Source organism: Pipistrellus kuhlii, unplaced genomic scaffold (genome assembly GCF_014108245.1).
Source record: "Pipistrellus kuhlii isolate mPipKuh1 unplaced genomic scaffold, mPipKuh1.p scaffold_m20_p_5, whole genome shotgun sequence".
NCBI classification, from domain to species: Eukaryota; Metazoa; Chordata; class Mammalia; order Chiroptera; family Vespertilionidae; genus Pipistrellus; species Pipistrellus kuhlii.
This window is the reverse complement of record NW_023425551.1, coordinates 5233538-5253698: the sequence shown is the minus strand read 5'-3', so window position 1 is coordinate 5253698 and position 20161 is coordinate 5233538. Positions and strand designations below refer to the sequence as shown.

The 20161-nt window shown below is 44.7% G+C and overlaps 1 protein-coding gene across 4 annotated transcripts in view; it reads left to right on the top strand.

Annotated features, from left to right (window-relative positions):
- Window positions 1-20161, top strand: part of MTHFD1L (methylenetetrahydrofolate dehydrogenase (NADP+ dependent) 1 like) — a 152872-nt gene that overhangs the window by 37816 nt on the left and 94895 nt on the right. For 3 of the 4 annotated variants that reach the window (XM_036414087.2, XM_036414088.2, XM_045573403.1), the window contains exons 11-17: window positions 2246-2419; window positions 10074-10210; window positions 12680-12726; window positions 14407-14514; window positions 15586-15660; window positions 16605-16707; window positions 19383-19459. In XM_036414087.2, the coding sequence (XP_036269980.1) occupies window positions 2246-2419; window positions 10074-10210; window positions 12680-12726; window positions 14407-14514; window positions 15586-15660; window positions 16605-16707; window positions 19383-19459 (721 nt within the window). Of the gene's footprint in view, window positions 1-2245; window positions 2420-10073; window positions 10211-12679; window positions 12727-14406; window positions 14515-15585; window positions 15661-16604; window positions 16708-19382; window positions 19460-20161 lie in introns of those variants that run through there. The other variant, XR_004983669.2, reaches the window with a different exon arrangement.

The window sequence follows — 20161 nt, the reverse complement described above, 5'->3', positions numbered from 1 at the left end:
AGGTTTCTACTCTTGAGGTAAATGGTCAACTCTGCTAAACACCAGTGCGGGTGGGGAGTGCTCAGCATGTGTGGGAAGATCCCACTGTCCAAAAGGACACTTTGGGGTGGCCTGGGCAGGTGTTTCCTTCAGAGTGGGCTTTCACAAAGTATAAGCTCCATGCTCTCTGTAAATTTGGAAACACAAGCTGGAGAACGCGGTCTCAGCATTGAGAGCAGTTAGAGAAGATGTCTGAGCCCGAGAAGTGCACTATCCAGCCTCATAATGGGTCCTGCCCGCCTCAGTGAGTTGGCCCCGCCCCTTTCATCAGTGATGGACACAATGCCAACCCTTCCTCAGGTGACCCCAGCTTCCCCAGGTGACCCCAGCTTCCCCTGGTGTCCACAGCTCTCCCAGGTGACCCCAGCTTCCCCAGGCGACTCCAGCTCCCCCAGGTGACCCCAGCTTCCCCAGATGATCTATTTTCTGCCATTGGGGAACAGTGTCAATGGCTACTAAGTTTTCACTGGGTAACCAGTTGCGTTTTAAAGTTGACCTGTTTCCCTGGGCCGTTCCTGAACACCGTGGTTCGTTCGATTGCACCTCTGTTTCAGGCTGGTGAGCCCCCCCAGGCCAGGCTTCCCCCCTGCAATAGACTAAACATCTCAGTCATCCTCTGTGCTCACTAATACATAGGAATGTTGTTTTTCATAATATTATCCCTGTAGTTCTGGAATCTGTTTCATAAAATACTTTTCAAGTTACTTATGTCGTGGTAGGACCTTACTTTTTAAGAGTAAATGGGTAAATATTTGAGATGGACTCTGCCAAATTGTGTGCCACAATCTTTGTTTAAATCAAAATAAATTCTCCCTGTGGGGGGAAAGTGCTTTAATTGCTTAACCAAATTTGACTTCTAGCGCCACTGGGGAAAGAAAGGCGGGCCGACTAGTTTATAAATCACTAAAAAAATCAAAATGATGTCACTACCACTCTTAGCTAGTGAAAAGAGAAAACCTCGGGGATTTTCCAAAAGAGAGGGCTCTTCGATTTAGGATATTGTGGCAAGAAAGGGAGAGAGAGTAAAAGGGGGTAAAGAGAGGGAGAGAAAGGGGGTATCCTGGGAAGAAAATGAGGCAGGAGCATGGGCAGTGAGGAAGAGGACAACCTAAGACAGTGGGAGGACCTGGCTGGAGGCACAGAGCTCAGCCCACATCTGCCTGAGGTCCCTGTCCCCTCTGAGCTGCCCTTGCGGGAAGTCTGCATTGGAGGTCGCTTCAGTGTTACCTCGTGCACCAGAGCCAGCCCCTGCGGGGTCATGGGGAAGAATGGAGTCCTCTGGGATTTGAGAATAGGTGTGAGCAGTAGAAACAGACCAGAGCAGGGAGCGACCCACCACCAGGGGAGAGGGTGATCTGCCCCCAACGCAGACTGCTCTGCCCCAAAATAGTGCTCCCGGGCCAGTCCGGGACCTGGCTCTTGGCTTCCCAGTCCCTAGTGCCTGCTCTCCCCACGGCCTGGCTCATGCCTGCTGGGTCTCTCAAACAGATGGCCTGGCAGACAGACGGATGGCCTGAACCCCAGTAAAGACATGGGGAGCTTAGGGGCCCCCAAGGCGCTCTCTGGGGAGTTCCGTAGACGCTGGTCTCACAGCTCTCCTGAGGGATGAGCAGCGCAGTTCCCATCCTCCCGGACGAGAGGATAGAATCCAGCATCTGCCCAGTGACACTCCGGAGCTCCCACCTTTCCTGTCCCTGAGGCTGAGCTTCGGACATGGGTCCATTATACAGTTGTGTCATGAATGAAATATTTTGAAATGTGATTTTGAACTTGAAACAGGAAAGAGAGAGGGAACGTATGGACGCAGATAACAAAGTCACATTTCCACCTTTTGAATAGCCAAAGGACACATGTGGGAGCGACATGCGGTCACCTGTCTATTCACAGAGGTGACCCGGAGCATTGTGCTCTGCAATAGATCATACACTGAGACATATGGCCTCCTCTCCTCCGGGCTGGGTGTTTTCCTTGTAGCTGGGCAGAATTCTAGGATCTTTGTCAGTTTTTCAGCCTTGCTGCTCTAAAGCGACGCGCCCCTTTCTCACGTCCGTTAATTGTTAGCAGTTGTGTTACCGCCGCTCAGGGGAGAGGGCCACGGAGCCTTTCGCGTTGATTTAATTGTTGGCGTGGTGTCCGGCCGTTTCTCACTCCAGCAGCGACCACCTAAGCTGAGAAGACTCTGGCCTCATATGTGTTTCCCCCGCAGTGATATCGAGATTTCGAGAGCACAGACGCCAAAAGCTGTGGATGTCCTTGCCAAGGAGATAGGATTGCTTGCAGATGAAATCGAAATCTACGGCAAAAGCAAAGCCAAAGTGTGCTTGTCCCTGCTGGAAAGGCTAAAGGATCAAGCAGATGGAAAATACGTCTTGGTTGCTGGGTAAGATGACTTGACCGTCTATTTTACTCAGACGGCCTGCTTCCCACACTCTCTTCCCCACGTACCCATCGTCACACCCCTCAAGTCCACCCAGTTCTCCCCTTTGACATTATCTTGTCCCTTTCACTTGGCGTTCCTTCCTTTGACTAGCGGTCAGTTTTTCCTTCCTGTGCAAAAGAAATGAGTCTCCACAAAATCTAACGTGTAATGAGTCACTAATTCAGTACTTTATTTTTTTGTTTCTCATACGGTGTTTGGATCACCCTTGCTCTCCACTGTGGATTTTTTCTTTGGTGTTTCAGGATAAAATAACAATTGAAAGTAAAATACTTTGTACTGATCAGAGAATTTTTTAAAAATTTACTTCCATTGATTTCAGAGAGGGAGGGAGAGAGAGAGAAAGAAAAGAGAGAGAGAGAGAGAGAGAGAGAGAGAGAGAGAGAGAGAGAGAGAGAGAGAGAGAGGGAGAGAACTATATTGATGATGAGAAAGAATCATTGACCAGCTGCCTCCTGGGGATTGAGCATGCAGCCCAGGCATGTGCCCTGACTGGGAATCAAACCGTAACCTTTGGGTTCAACCAGCGAGCCACACTGGCCGAGCCGAGCAGGGCATTTTTGTGTTCAACTTAGGTTTTCCTATTCATGTCTTTACTGTTTCTTATAGATGTATTTGAATTATAAAAACTCACTATTTGTCTTTCCTTACGTTTCAGAATTAATGTTGAGCCAAAGACAAATGCACAGTCTTTATGAAAAGGAGCTTTTGCTTTTATTTTCTCTCTTAAAAAAAGAAATGCATTCCCTAGCGGAAAAGTACGATACAAAACAGGGGATTTCACATATTTATTCAGCGTGACCTGAGGGAACATAGAGAGACCATATAAATTCCTCTGTTTTACATTTTCACTGCACGGGCTTGCTAATGATCTGTAGGCCAAAGCTGGAGGCAGAAAAACCTCTTCACAGTCAGAGATGTTTCTTATCATTGGGCTTCACTCACAGTTAACTTTCTTCTTACATACTTCATTGTGAATGTTAGTAGCTTTATTCCTTTTTCTGATTATAAAAAGCACATATACTCATTATAAAAATGTTCCAAAACTATAGAAAGCATAAACAAGAGAGACATCCCAGCTCCTAGCACCCAGGGGGAACAACTGGTAACATCTGAGACCATCTTGACACCAATACAGTCATTCAGAAATGAGTCACTCTTGCTGCTCTTCGGGCTGTGATGGGTGTTCAGCAGTGTGCTGTGCCATGTCACTCATGACAAGGCGACGTTCGCTTTGTTCATGCTACAAAGCATGGCACCCTTCATATCCCAGATTCTTCAGATGCGGGGCAGGTGGGTCACCGGCAGAGCAGGTGGCAGAAATGCCTGGGATGAGGATGGGTTCCATTTCCACAACTTCCAGCGCCGGGAGGCACTGCTGTGGCCCAGCCACTGGGGGGACACGTGTGTCTACTGCTCCAAGTACGGGGGCGGGAAAATGATTGGAGGACATCTTAGGGATGTTCCATCCCTCATTTAGCCAATTCTTTATTGCTGGGCACTTAAATCGTTTCCTGTTTTTGGCCATTATTAAACTACTAAAATCACCAACCTTGGGCATGCATATTTGTGCATTTGTCCAAAATCTCCTTAGGGACGTTCCCTAGAGGTGAGTCCAGTGTTTCAAAACTAAAATAAATATAAAACTACCACACACACAAAAAATTAAAATCAAGATATCATGCATACTGTCACCTCTCCAATGATACCATGATTGCTTCATATCTCCTCCCCCGTTCTCTTCCCCCTTCTCACCCTCCTTGTCTACAACCAGCTCCTGGGACTGTTTTGTAGGAGGAGTGGGCAGCCAGGGTCTGTCAGAGTCACTGTGGCTTTAAGGAATTCACACCTCTTTGCAACACCTCAGGAGCCTGTGGCTTAAACCTCCTTCAGGCTGCCCAGCTCACTTATGGTTGGACTCCCCACCCTAACGAGGTTCTTTCCCAGTCAGGACTCCTCCGGCCCAAACCCTGATGTCGCCTCACTGAGCTGCAGGAGAGCTCCTTGCTGGCGGATGCTGGTCCATCTGCAGGCCCCGGGGGCCAGGCTGTGGAGGAGCCAGCTGCCCGGGGGGCTTCTGAGTCCCTGAGTTGTCATGCACAGCTAGTGGGTTTGCTTTACGCTTGTAATGCTTGGTGCAGGTTTGTTGATAGCGAATAACCAAACGTGGGTGTCAAGAACTTCCAAGTTCAGCATCTTATCCACAGGTTTGCTTTCCTTCTCCCAGGCCTTGGGTGATCTTGGTGGATGATTTGCTGGCTGTCTCAGCCCATTTATTTAGGGCAGGAGGACTTAAAGGAAAACTCAGGAGGGCGTGTTCTCAGTTTTACGAAGGAAAAGTCTTCAGCATTTTTCATGTAGAGTGGCGTGGTCCACTCTGCTTTGGGCATCTGAATATCGGGAATGAAAACACAAGCGTAGACATGGTCCTTCTTAGCTGGGAACACAGAATGGATATTTCTAAAGCTAACGCTCTGCTGGTATTGTCACCAGGATCCGAACTTGAAGCCCTCTGTCAAAGCCTGGTCTCAGGCCACACGCCAGAGAATGACCACTGGCCTGGCCGACTTTGGTTCCAGCCCCCGGGGCCGCCCCCAGGAGACACCGCCCTGCCCCGTCTCTGTCCTATTTGTGTGCAGGGCAGCTGAGGAAGCCAGCTGCCATGCTGAGGCTAGGAACAGAAATTACACCTGAATTCTCAAATACAGATCTGACCCCAAGAGATCAGTTCTTTTTCTGGAATTGTGGTATAGGTATCCTGCTGAACAAAGGGCCCAGAAAGTAACAAAAATTAAACTGTGCTCCTTTCAACACAACAAACGGTACTGACGTGAGTAACTGCCTTTCTTGTCCAATCTTTTAATAGCTGGGTGCTTAAGATTAGTTGAAAGCATAGACATTTTACTTATAATCTAAAATGAGTTCATTGGAGGTAAAAAAAAAAATCACCTCCATGTTTTAACTTTTGATCAAGATAGTGATGGGAAAGTGACATTATCAAACCATTGTACACTTCTTTAGAAATACAATTTTTCCATTAAATGGAAACTTTTTTCTGAAAGACTCTTTATTCTGAAAATAATTTTGGCTCTGTATAAAAACTTAACATAAAGAAGGAGAAAACGAAATTTCTCATTAGCCAGAAGTGTTAAAATTCGTTAGATTTCCTCCCAGGGTTTTGTCTATGCATTCGTCCTTTGTACACATTGAGATCATGCCGCAAATACCACTTCGTGTCCTGCCTCTTTGTCTGAATACTGTAACATAAAGCTTTTCCCACACTTTAGAGTTCAAACGCCCACGTAACTTTTTAATAAACTTAAATAACAATACATTTGTTATTATACATTTCAATGTATGTGTAAATGCGATCTCAATATATCAACAGCAGGATAACTATAAAACAATGGATTAACTTTTTTTTACCTACTAGTAATAACGCAAATGCAGAACAGATTAATTCGCTTTAAAAAGCTATTCTTCAGACGTTAGAATTTCTTCCTCTGTCGGGCTCATCTGTATTTCATCAGCTACACATCGCATGGTATTTACACCTACATATCACTTTATTTGCTTTGCCTGACAAAATGAAAAGTATTGGGAATTGTTCAGGGAAGTAAGCCAAAAGAATCTTAGGGGCTCTTGAGTTTTACATATTTTCCCAGTTACACTAATGAAAAGGAATTTGTTTGAGAACTTGACTCTGAGTGCAGCTGTAGGGCATTGGATGTGTGTGCAGGAGCAGTCTCCAATGGCCCTTTACTGATATCTGTGCAGAAGTTTCTAGAACTTCTCTGAATTGCTTGGGCAGAGCAGTTAAAAGAGAAGCCCAAATCGGTCTGTGAGAAGACTGAGTTTCACATTAAAGAAAAGTTAAAATTTTTTACATCACTTTTTTTTCCTGTAGACAGCCAAATACCTGATTTTTTTTCCCTCCCCTCCCCTTCCCATTTTCTGTTTCAACCCCTTATTTGTCTGTGTAAAAATAACCTTTATTGGCTTTTCTAAGATGATGCTTTTCTGCCTTGGATAAGGATTTAAATATCTGAGTTTTCCTTTTATTTGCATTATTTGTGCCATAAAACAAAGGTATTTAGAAGAAACCACGACAGGGCCTTTGAATTCTTTACCTCAGTCCCAGGCGATGGAAACAGCCTAACGGCCGGGCCGTGGAGTGTCTGGTTGGGCAGTAAAAGTCTTGTAGAAACCTCCCCATTGTGAGGATGCTGGGATGAGTGATATATACCCTCGTGCTGTTTGAGCACATAGTTGGCAGTTTATGGGTAGATCCAGGGCTAATGGCCATAATGCTGTTTGACAAGATTCTAGATTTTGAGACCAGTTCCAAGTTTTACCACTGCATCAGCCATCTCTTTGATCTTGGAGTAAATGGTAAACTTCTTTCAGATCATGTCCAAGCTAGCACATGGCGCGTCAATAAATTTTTACTGTCGTTAACAGTAAACATTTGTCTCAGGACGGGCGTTAGAATTCCTTCGTCTACCGTTTTGTGCTCATCTGCGCCTTAGGTGACTGGAAATGTGATGAGAAGGGGCATGATTCCTCCCCTGAGCAAGCTCGTGACCCAGCAAGCGAGACAGACATGTCAGGAAGCTTATAGCAATGCCCTCTGGAAAGTTCTAAATAGAATAAACACATACTCTATGGTGTGAGGTATTAGAGGGAGCAGACCAGTCAGCTGGGGGAATTGAGGAAAAGAATGAACGAAAATCACTTTTTTCCTCCGTAAACTCTTAGCTCCTATGGAAAAGGAAAGTAGGTTGACATGGTACTTGCTTTCTCTGTCAACCTGATCGCTTGGAATCTGAGCTAAGGACCTGGGACAGCAGTTAAACTGCATTTTGATGCCGTATGCAGCAATGAGGTGAAATCCGTTTTTTTTGTAGCTCTCCTTTTATTGCCCCCAATAAATACTTCCTACTTTCCGATTTTCCTGACTTGTAATCGTTGGCAGACAGCTGAGCGGCCCTGTGTTTCTAATTAAGAGTTGGACGGTGAGCGGGAGCTTGGAGGAGGTCATCTCTGGGCGGGTCTGCTCTTGGCCGTCCCCAACAGCTCTGTGAGCATATCCTTGGAACGGAAAACGTAATCCTCCGTGTGAAGTTTAAGTAAACCTCCGATGCCTTTGCAAACAGTAAGTGCTCAGTTAAACAGAAAGTTCACTCCAGGCATAAACACCGTCCTAACTTTTGAGTCTCCATGTCAACCGGGTCCCCTGTGGCTGGGAGAGTGAGGGTGCTGCACCAGCCCAGGCTCAGGATGGCTTGCCCGCTCCCTGCCCGTGACCTCCTTGATGCCCCATCGGCTTCAGGCCTCTTCAAACTGGACACTGCTTTGGTTTCTTTCCAAGACTCCCTGTTGCATCCTGCTTCTCCTCAAGTTTCTTTCACTGCTCCTCCTCAGCTTCCTTTCTCTCTCTCTTCTGACTATTCCTTAAGAGAAAACCTTAACAATTTTGTTTTTATCTTTTTTCTTACTACTCTGTCCACACTCACTGACTGATCTTACCCATTCCTGTGCTTAAGTGGCTAATTATAGTTAACACTTTCCATCCATAGATAATTAGCCCATGTAGCTCAGTGGTTGAGCATTGAACTCTGAAGCAGGAGTTTATGGTTCGATTCCTTGTCAGGGCACATACTCGAGTTGTGGGCTCCATCCCCAGTGTGGGGTATGCAGGAGGCAGCCCATCAGTGATTCTCTCTCATCATTGGTGTTTCTGTCTCTCCCTTCCTCTCTGAAATCAATAAAAATACATTTTAAAAAATAATAATAACTTTGTGAGGTAAGAATATTTGACTAGGTTTAATTTCTAGTTCTAATTGTGTGACCTTGAGCAAGTTCCTTAAATTCCTTATGCCTCCATCTCATTTTTCAAATGGGACGAAAAATAATCCAATAAATATAACACAGAGCCCAGCATATTAGCCACCCAAACCCTCCCTCAATTGTGTCTGGCTCTACTTAGTCATTTGTTAGGTCTCAGTTTAGATACTACTTCCTCCAGGAAACCTTCCCCGATGTTCCAAATCTAGTTAGATCCTCCTTCCGGAGGCTCTCAAAATGCAATTTAACTGTCTTATTTCCCACTGGTTGTAATTGCTGATTTATCTGTCCATGTGTCTCGTTCATCATGGGCTCTGTGAGGGCAGTGATGGAGTCCAGCTTGGACATCAGCTATCCGCATGGACTGGAAGCCTAGCACATAGTAGTGCTTAATACATATTTGCTGAATGAATGGTTGATTGTGCGGCTGTGGTGGCCTGAGATAGTTGGGGATGATGTCTCTAAGGGTATTATTTCCCATGGTCTCATCACTAGATTTTGCAAGTCAGAAAACTCAGTTCTGTTGTAGTTGAGTATCCTAGGCAGCATGACTCACGCCTTCTGACTCATAGAAGTCAATATTGCAAGCCAAAAGGACAGTTTTTTTTTTTAATTTCTTTATTGATTAATATCTTTATTGATATTTGTCCTCAACCCCCCATTCCAACCTCCCACCCTACCCCCCACTCATGCCCCCAACCCCTATTGTCCTTGACCACTGGTTAGGCTCATATGTGTGCACATAAGTCCTTTGGTTGATCTCTCCCTTTTATCCCTACCCTCCCTTTGAGGTCCAACAGTATGACCCATGGCTCCTTATCTCTGGGCCCAACCGACAGTTTTAAAAACTTGACACAATGGTTAGAATATGCTAAGGAACAATTTGGGCCTTATGTGGGAATGTAATACATACCTGTCCTATCACATAATGCTATCATGTGATATTGTTACGCCTGAAAGTATAATGTTTGGTGTTGTAGGGTGTTGTAGCCAACAGTAAGCTCCCCAGAGCCCAGGGGGTCTTAGCACACTGAGGAGCTTTGGATTTACTCTTTCTAACTATTTGAGGGGCTGTTGTATGGGAGGGATGTGTCTGCCGCCAGGAGAGAGGAGGCCACATGGATGCAGACATCCCTTCCCGAGAGCACAGAGCTCCCTCACTGTGAAAGCTGTGCAGAAATGATGAGCCACCCTACAGACAAAGCTCCCATTGCTGCTTGTTTTCAAACACGGCGGGGACAGCAATGGCCACTGGTTTCTAAAAAGGGATGATGAGAGGGGACATAGGATCCCTTCTAATCCTGGGCGGTGAGCCGTGCCCCACTCACTCATGGACCACTGAGCTAGCCCCTGTGCCCACAGCATGTCCCCAGGAAATGGCCCTGGAAGAAAGAACAGATAACAAATTTCCCATCAGCAAGAAGTGATATGAGCTTAACTTTTGAAACCACTTGATGTAGGATTCTATGTGGCTTCTTGAAGTTGATGTTATTAGCACCACTGCCAAATAACTTCTTTTTTTGTCTTCTTTTTGGTCTCTTGGTAAAGTTGTGTCTGTATCTTGACTAACTTAAGCATGGCCTGTGTGGCATGGGTAGACTATAATGGTTCAAGAAAACTGATTAAATGACTTTATTGTAGAATGGTATGTTCTCTCCTAATATCCTCTGGTTTGGCTTTGGTACCTTAACTTTATTTTATAGGATGTCTAGGAAATATTAAATTCACTATTTTTTTCCTCCCAAATCAGGATCACACCCACCCCTCTCGGAGAAGGGAAAAGCACAGTCACCGTCGGGCTTGTACAGGCTCTCACCGCACACTTGAACATCAACTCCTTTGCCTGTCTAAGGCAGCCTTCTCAAGGGCCAACTTTTGGCGTTAAAGGTACTTTATTTAAACAACTAGCATATTGTTCAGAGCAAAATTGGGGGGGGTAGGAATTTTTTTAAAGGAAAGTCTAAAAAAGAACATCGTCAACAGATGTGGAGTTAAAACTTACCACAGGAACTAGTGCGTTTTAATCCTGTATGCACTCCCCTCCTCCACGCTCTGAGTTGGTCCTCCTGCAGAGGGCGCTGTAGGGGGGGGGGGGGGGTTAGTGGAGTCCCCAGCCCAAGAAACTGACCTCCCTGGTTTCCGTGGCCAGTGGCTAGGCTCTTGCTCAGGGAGTCCAGCCTTAAATGGAAATCTGTTTCACCAGAAACTTCTTTGCCAAGCGACTTTGAAATTCTGCTATTTCTATTGGTGTTTTATCAGCCCAACCATGGCGAAAGGTCTTCCCATTCAAACAGCTAGAGATCCCTTCCGGTCAGACTGCACGCCTCACCTTTTCCGGAGTTGCTGTGTGGGCTTGAGCAGCTCTGGAGACTGGCTGTGGACAGAGATGTGATGGAATTTCTCTTTGGCGGTGGTTGAGCTGATATTTGGCACCATCCCATTCACTACTCTTTCTTCGTTGATTTATCATGAAATTGTTCTCCAGCTCACTTTACAGTAGCATGGATGGCTTTAATCACCATTTGGTCTTGGCACTTGGTGGCTTTTAGCAGTATTGTATTTATATTACTCTTGCAAATGTTAATAACTAGTAATTCATTAAGTTCTGATAACTCATAGAATGTCATGCATTATTATGCGGTGGGGTGAACACTACACTTGGAGTGAGAAGGTGGAGATTTTATTCATGGCTGTCTCTCACTGCTGTGTGACCTTTAGCCAGTTATAACCTCTCTGAGCTGTGGCTGTGAAAGTGCAAAGAGTCATAAGCCAGGCTTACTAGGTAATTGTGAGGACCAAATGAGATAGTATAGAAAAACAACAACAACAACAAAAAAAAAAACAGGGTATGCCCCTCAGCATAACCATTATTGCTTGTCTCATTTTTGATTCTTATAAGTATATTTCCAGTGGGACATGATCTCACTCATCTAGGGGGAATGGTGAACAACATAGACTGATGAATAAGAACAGACCCAGAGATAAGGAGCCCTGGGTCAGACTGTTGGGCCTCAAAGGGAGAGATCAACCAAAGGACTTGTGTGCATACATATGAGCCTAACCAGCGGTCAAGGACACTAGAGGGGTGGGGACATGAGTAGGAAGTGGTGAGGGATTGGAATGGGGTTGAGGACAAATATGTGGTATCTTAATAAAGAAATAAAATAAAAAATAAAAAAAAAGAAAGGTAATAAGAACAACAACAAAAAAAAAAACAGGGTAAACTATAAAATGATACGGACATAAGATAACATTGTTTTAGGAAAAATGAGCCGTTTTAATGTAATGGCTTTATACACACACACACACACACACACACACACACACACACCCGTATTTTTCGGACCATAAGACGCACTTTTTTCCCCCCAGAAGTGGGGGGAAAAAGTCCCTGCGTCTTATGGTCCAAATATAGCCTACACATATACTTTAAAAAAAAAGTTTTTTTACTTGCCCGGCTCTGTGTGGTCTCTGTGTACTTGCCCGGCTCTAAAATGGTTCTAAATGCTGCTGTTTACTTTACAGGGTTGATTACATGTGTTTATGACTGTGATGTTGGGTTTTAATGCACATAAAATATTTTAGGACACTATTTGTTTCAGAATCTTTTTTTCTTCATTTCCCTTCTCTAAAAACTGGTGCGTCTTATGGTCCGGTGCATCTTATGGTCCGAAAAATACGGTATATATATTTTAATATATTTTATTGATATTTGACAGAGAGGAAGAGAGAGGGATAGAGAGTTAGAAACATCGATGAGAGAGAATCATCAATCGGCTGCCTCTTGCACACCCCCTACTGAGGATGTGCCCTCAACCAAGGTACATGCCCTTGATTGGAATCAAATCTGGGACCTTTCAGTCCGCAGGCTGACTCTCTATCCACTGAGCCAAACCGGTTTCGGCTGGCTTTATAATTTTGAGGGATAAAGAGCCATGTATACATTATCATCTAAGATAAATTTATAATGTGTCAGTCTGACTTTATCAGGCAGATTTTTTTAGCAAAATTTGAGGCTTCAGTGCATGTGCAACTGAAATGAAGCACGGCCCCAAAGATAGAATAAATCGAGAAAACCGCATGTGTGCTGCAATAACATTCGCAGTATTATTTTTACCCTTTTTTGAAATAAGGAAACTGAAAGCCTTAAATTGCAGAGTTGGACATGGTGTGAGCTTCCCCCCTCCTCCTGTTCTACTTTGATAAATGGTTCATGTTTCCCACTGGCTGTTGCTATTTCATCGCGGGGAGTACGTGCCTCCCCATGGGGTGTGAGGAGCTGTGTCCCTGGGGCTCGGTGCGTCTGTGTAGCTGCCTTTGGGGACTCCCTGTAACGGTGCCCGCTCTGTTGTTTAGGGGGTGCTGCTGGCGGCGGGTATGCCCAGGTCATCCCCATGGAGGAGGTAAGTCTTACAGGGACACGTGTCGTGTGTCACTTTTTTTTCTGTGCTCCCACCAACACAGGCCCACAGCCCCCAACTCCAATGCCCCGAAGGGTCTGAAAACCAAAACCCGGCCTTTGTTGTTAGGATCTGTTTTATGGATTGTGTCTGTGCAGTTGGTATAAACCTTCATATATTCTGCTGTAGAAATAGTGTTTGTGATGAGCGGATGTTGACCTACACCCTCTGAGGGGTGTTTTATAAGTAAGTTATACGTACATAACATCACCTCTGTAAATTCCAAAAAGTTCTGAACCCCCAAGCCCTCCTGGCCTCAGGGTTCTGGACGAGAGCAGGCAGGCCTATGTTGCCTAGAAGCTAAGGTATGAACTATTATGGCATGCTTTCAGTATTCCACATTATAAAACATTTGCATGTATTTAACTTTTCATATTTTTTTTTAGTGGCCATATATTTTGTTACAAAATCAGACTTTAAATACAAAATATAGATAGTTAACCCTCTGAGAAATGTAACTTAAAGCAGAACACCGCTTTTTAAATAAATTAACTTGTTTTTTCAGCCCAAAGATTGCTTTGTTTCTGAAGTAACGGATCTGGTAGTGTTTTTTTGGGTGGCACTTCCACCCTTTTAAGCAGTAGTGTGCTGGGACTACCAAGTCCTTCAACCCCATAACCACACTGCTGGAAGCATTGCTTATTAGCAATTGATTATTTAAAACAAAAATAAAAATTATTTGCATTTTTTTGGAAGCCAGAGACTGCACAGTTTTGGTACTTCTCAATTATAAATTGTAACTGTTCATAAACAACACTATCTTACCTAATAATAGACAAACATGTAAATTGGCCATACCTCTGCTATGCCCACAGCCAGTCAGAGTGAATATGCAAATTAACCCAACAAAGATAAAGGGTTAATTTGCATATGCAGGCCTGGAGTGGCTGTGAGGAGTGGGGCGCCTGCTGTGAGGGGGAAGGGGGCCTCGGAGGGAGCTAGAGGAGTGGTGCTCCCAACAGAAGTGAGGACTTGGCGGCTCCAGGCCAGGAGCGGGGACTTGCTAGCTCCCTGGGGGCTGGGAGTGAAGCCAGGGGAAGGAGGGCCTATTCTTGCATGAATATCGTGCAACAGGCCTCTGGTTACATAATAATGAGGTGTTTTTTTAAAGCAGGTAGCAAATTATAAGTGTGCCAATTTTACACACATGACTATGTATGCACATAAGACTAGAAGGGAATAGCAGAACTAATAGAGTTGTGAGAATGATACAGTTTCTGTTTCTCCTACTTTGTGTCATATTTTCTCTTATTCTATTGGTGCTGTCTATTTCATGCCCTGCCTTGTTCCAAAGTGTCTTTGATACGATACCATTTTCTAACACATAAAACATTGCATAAAAATGAAAAGAAGGAAAACAGGATAAGGAAACCAATCACTAAGATATCAGAACCCCTGACCTTTATCCCGAGGAAGAAAGAATTTGGGACAGTAAGTCTGTTCAGGAGTTCTTTATCGTCAAGTGGAAAATGCTGACATTGATTTTCTGATGTAGGCTGTTTTCTGGGCTCAGCTTATCATAAGGATATGTAATTAGCATAATGTTTTATTTATTCAGAAAGTCCTTGAATACTGCCACGGTTGTGTAAAACAAGTAGAAAGATGTTTTCGTTTCATGTATAGTTCAACCTTCACTTGACCGGGGACATTCATGCCATCACTGCTGCCAATAACCTGCTGGCCGCTGCCATCGACACAAGGATTTTCCATGAAAACACCCAAACTGACAAGGTGAGGAAGGTTTCTTGTTGGCTTTTTGAGGCATCTTGTCCTAGGATTCCTGGATTCTTAGGAAGTTTCTAAGCTCTCTGAAACTGTAGTACAAATGTTGTGAATTTATATATGTTCTTATTTCTAGGGGATGGGTTCTATACTTTGGTTACATTCTCAAGTGAGTTTATAACCACTGCCAAGCTGTTGGGAGGGTTATGTTAGTTGTACTTTTTAAGCCATATATTCTTTGAGAAGAGTCTTTAGTTTTTAAAATGGTTGGTGTGCCACTTCCCTTCATTCTGTCCATAGGTCTAATCTCTACTCTATATTAAGGGGATGGAGTGATAGATTTTTAAGACTAATGTTACATGCAGCTGTCCTAGGTGTGCTGTTCAAAAGGTCAGATGCCCTTGCCCAGCCCGTGTGGCTCAGTGATTGAGCTTTGTCCGATGAACCAGGAGGTCACAGGTTCAATTCCCAATCAGGTCACATGCCAGGGTTGTGGGCTGGATCCCCAGTAGAGGACATGCAGGAGACAGTTAATCAATGTTTCTCTCTCTCCCCTTCCCTTTCCCTCACTCTAAAGTCAATTTTAAAAAACGAAAATAATTTTTAAAAAGGTCAGGCCCTCTTGATGGGCATCAGGTGCATGCAGTCTGAGAGGTAAACCATATCCCTGAAAGCAACAGGGCACCAGGTACTCGTTCCTCAGAGACATAGATGTGGGTAAAAGGAGGATTTTCTGGCACTCTTAGAAGGGTCCTGACTACCTCCAACGAAAGGAACTTTCAGTGAGTTATTGAAACCAAACTCAGATGAATATTAATTTGATAGTTATAAGGCTGTGGATGAAGAAACATCTATTTATGCAAACTCTTTGCAATGTGCATTATGTCAGATCGAGGCAGATTTATGAAAATGACAGAACTTAAGGCTACATCGCTTATTGTAGCCAAGAATTTTAATAGGGCCTATAATCTAAACAGTTTGGTTATAAATGTGATGAACTTTGTTGTATCCTGTGAAATGTCCAAGTCCATGGTTGGCCCTTAACTCTTATGGCGTTTTATTCTTGTTTTGTGTTCTTAGTCTCTGTACAATCGCCTGGTTCCTTCAGTGAATGGTGTTCGAGAATTTTCAAACATTCAGCTTGCTCGGCTGAAGGTAAGTTTCCAGTGAGTGGTTCTTTAAAAAAAAAGAAAATATCCTAGAGGAAGCAGAAAAAATGGTCAGAGCCAGAGATTTTGAAGCTGGTTTGGTTTTGGTTGATACCAAGCAATCTTAATTTTTACCCACATGACTATTTTCTAGGGCTCTTTGCTGCTTGTCCTACTAATCACATGAATTTCCCCTTGCTCTTTTTCAGACCCTAGACACTAACTTTAATGGTATAATTTTTAGCCACTGTCTGGTAATCATTGGTTTTTAAAATTCACTCCTTTGATTCTTACCTCCTTGTGTTTGCTGAGAATAATGCACACCACCACCACCCCCCAACACCCCTAGGAGCTAAAACATAGATGGTTTGTTGTCCAGATGCCTTCCCTCATCCTTCTTCATTAAAAGCCGCTATCTCAGAATGCTTCCTTTGCAGCGACAGATGCATTGTCAGTTTCAATGGGTTCTTTCTCAGTGAATTATTGTAGAAATAACTAGTTTTGAAAACACAGACATTGAGTTTACTTGAATTATTGGTATTTGAATTGGAAAAGAAGAACCGATGAACTGGAGTATTAGCTATACTGCCAGCAGTTTACATCCCTTCCCGGCACAGAAAGGTGGCCATGGCGAGGGACCCAGAACCTCGGCCAGGACGGCGCATGCCCGCTGGGTACTGCCAGCTGCGTTGCCTTTTTAGATCTGTCATGGTAAAGGGTAGATTACAAATGTCTTTGCCTTCTGCTTATAGGAGATACTGGGTCTCTGATTTCTGATACTGGCACTGATATCTATGAGTTGGCCTCACCTACAACTTACTCCGAGTTCCAGTTCAGGTTTTTAAAGGGCTTTCCTAGTCATGGAGAAGAGGAAGGAAGAGGGGTCCTTTGGGCACATCTTGCTTTTTGTTCCTTCTAATCCATAGTGCACTTTTTGTTCTTGCTCATTAGAAACTGGGGATAAATAAGACAGATCCCAGCGCACTGACAGAAGAGGAAGTGAGTAGATTCGCCCGTCTCAACATCGACCCTGCCACCATCACGTGGCAACGAGGTGGGTGCTGATGGCCAGTCCGGAGGCGGCCATGTTCCAGCTGACACTCTTCAAGGCAGTTTCACATTTGGGCTTTCTCCTTCCCATGGTCTGCCCAGCTTGTTTCGTAATCCCTCCATTTAGTTAGAATCCCGTCCATCTCTCATCTTTGCCTCCTGTTCAGAGGAAAAGGGATGAACCAAGAGGTCACAGGTTCAATTGTTCCTTCAGCCAGCTGCTCATCTGGGCTCCATCCATTTCCATGCCTTCCACATGTCCAAGGAAAATTACTTCATTTTCTTTATCTCTCTCTTTTTAACAGAGAAGAAGAGAGAGGGATAGAGAGTTAGAAACCGATTTTTACAGAGAAAAAGGGAGAGGGATAGAGAGTTAGAAACATCGATGAGAAACATTGATCAGCTGTCTCCTTCACACCTCCCGCTGGAGATGTGCCTGCAACCCAGGTACATGCCCTTGACCGGAATTGAACCTGGGACTTTTCAGTCCACAGGCCGATGCTCTATCCACTGAGCCAAACCGGTTAGGGCATTTCTTCTTTATCTTTTATGGCCTGTTGTCCTATATTTTTTTAAGGCCTGTGTCTTCCCTTATTTGTCTTGCCACCCTCTCTACCCACAACACTAATTTCTTCTGTTCATTCTCTTATCACCACTCTAAGTAGCTCTTAAATCTGTATTTTCAGTTCTAAATTTTCTCTCTAAGTTTAATGCATGCCTTCAGCCACTTATGAAATTCATTCTAACATTTCAACTGTATCATGGGGGCCTCCCCATGACCCCGTCCTGGTCCTGCCCTTCCTGTTCCCCTCTTAGCTGGGACACCACCCCCTTCTCGCACACTGCCCTCTCAGAGAGTAGGACAGAGGGAAAAGCATGACACATGGGGTTAGGAATCCCCAGGGTGTGTCTCCACTTGGCCACTAACTCACTGCGTTACCCTGAGCAGGCCACATGTGTGTTCTCCGCCTCGGGCCTCTGGAGAAGGCTGAGGAGATGATCACATACACTTACAGGAACGAGGCTGTAGCACTGATGGCCGAGGCGATACTGAGGGTTAGAAGATAGGCCTTCCGTTCCTTCCTGCTTTTCTGAGGTTCTTCTCAGACCTGCCCATCACGTTCCCTGTTTCTGCCCACCTCCATTTTTACCACATGCCTGCTCTGTTTGCGGTTCCCTTTCTTGCTTTCTCTCCCATCCCCCAATCCAGTGAGTCAGGGAACAAGAGGTGGGCACGACTAGCAAGTCAGCTAGTGCTGTGTGCCAGACAAGCAAGGTCAGCGTTTCATCCCCACGGACCTCCTCCCATCCTCACTGTCAGTGCCATTGTTGTATATTTGGTAGACGATCTTCAGTGTCTGTGGGGTCAGCTTGTTCTTTGAAGCCTCAGGCATTATTAGTGAAACCTCAGTCCTTCTGGCATTATAGATCTGGTTTTCACCAAACCAAGTCTAGTTTTCACTATAAAAATGCAAACTGGTGCAATCCAGATAAGCCAATAAAAAAAATGAGATTTGGTGGTGCCTGCTCGACTCAGATTGACATCTCTCCCCCACCTCCCACCCCCTACTCCTTTATTTTTTTATTGTGGTTAAATATGCCTGCCTCATTTTAACCGTTCATTAGTGTGCAATTAGTGCCATTGAATACACCCACAAGGCTTACAGTGGTTACACCATCACCACTGTCTATACCCAAAGCATTTTTATTATCCCAACAAGCCCCCTGCACCCATTAAGCCATAACTCCCTTTCTACCAGCCCCAGGTAACCACGGTGATTAGATAGAAGCATAATCATGTAGTAATTGTCCTTCTAGCGTATTTTATCATGCCTATTTTCAACGTCCATCCATGTTGTAGCATGTATCAAAAGCCCATTCCTTTTTATGTCTGTGTAATGTTCTGTGTATGTGTATGTAACATTTTGCTTTTTCTTTCATCTCTCGGGCACTTGGTTGTTCCCACCCTTTGGCTGTTGCGAATGATGTTGTCTAAACATGGTGTGCCCCTATCTGTTCAAGTTCATGCCTTCTGTCCTGTTGGATAAGTATGTAGAGGTGGACTTGCTGGGTCATAGGGTGGTTCAGTGATTTAACGTTTTGTGAAACTTAATTGCCGCCTTCTTGTGACTCAGGTTTCAGCATAATAGGTCATCCCTTCAGAAATGCTTTTCCTAACTGCCTCTATTCAAAAAAAAACGATGCCTCGTCCAGCCAGTGTTGCTCAGTGGTTGCGCATCAACCCAGGAACCAGGAGATCACAGTTTGATTCCCGGTCAGGGCACATGTCCAGGTTGCAGACTCAATCCCCAGTGTGGGGTGTGAAGGAGGCAGCCAGCTGAAGATTCTCTCTTGTCATTGATGTTTCTATCTCTCCCTCTCCTTTCCTCTCTGAAATCAATTTAAAAAATCTATTTTTTTAAAAAAATGATGCCTCACCCCACTGGTCCCCTGGCACACACTGTCCCCTCACCTCCTGGATCTCCCAGGGCACTTGGCACTGGCTGGTACTCTGTGTGTTAGGTCCCTCCCTCTGTCTGCACCCCGGGTGTCAGCTCCCAGGATGCTGGGGCTCAGCTCTGGCCTCTGCTGCCTCCCCAGCCCTCAGGACACAGCCAGACGCACACCCGGCAGCCAGTCCGTGCCGTTGACTGAGTCATCTGTTCTCTTCCCTTTCAGTGTTGGACACAAATGACCGGTTCCTGCGGAAAATCACCATCGGCCAGGCCAGCACTGAGAAGGGATACTCCCGGCAGGTGGGTGGCCTTTCTTCACAGGTCAGGCTCTGTCAGTAGCCTTGGTTCACAGTGGCACAGATGCCAAGTCTCTGCTTTTATCTTCTCCTCCTCTCCCTGCAGCAGCCAGGGTCTCCCACCTTCCCCAGTGCCGTTCCCAGTTCTCAGCAGGACTCAGAGGGCCGGGGGGCGGGAAGGCTCCTGTACTTCCTTCCCATCCTTTCCTTGGGTGGGTTTAGTTGTGTTTCTGGGATGAGTCACTCGGTGTCCCTGGAATGTCAATCCTAACATATTTCATTGCAGACCCAACCCAGTTGTTGCTACATCTGCATGACAACTGAAATGTGAAGATCTCAGGCACGTTACTCAAATTTAAAAAGTAAAGGAAAAAAGCACCTTGGTATTCGGCTGAATAGCCTGAGGAATTTTTAAGGATAATGTCCTAGTACCCAATCCAAAGAACGTGGAAGATGAATTATGATGTCCACCTTCATTTTAATAGGCCTCCAGTGTGGGGCCATGGCACTTGGGGAATATAAATTCATTCCATGAGTTTTTATCCAGGCACAATAGGCCTCGAAGGAATTTTTTTTTTTTTTGTAATAAACCTTATATTGTAAGACAGTTTGAGATTTATGGCCTTTATATTGTTAAGTTTTCTTAGTGAAAAAAAAAAATCACTTTTACTTTTTAACTCTATTATAAGGAAGAGATGATTTTGAC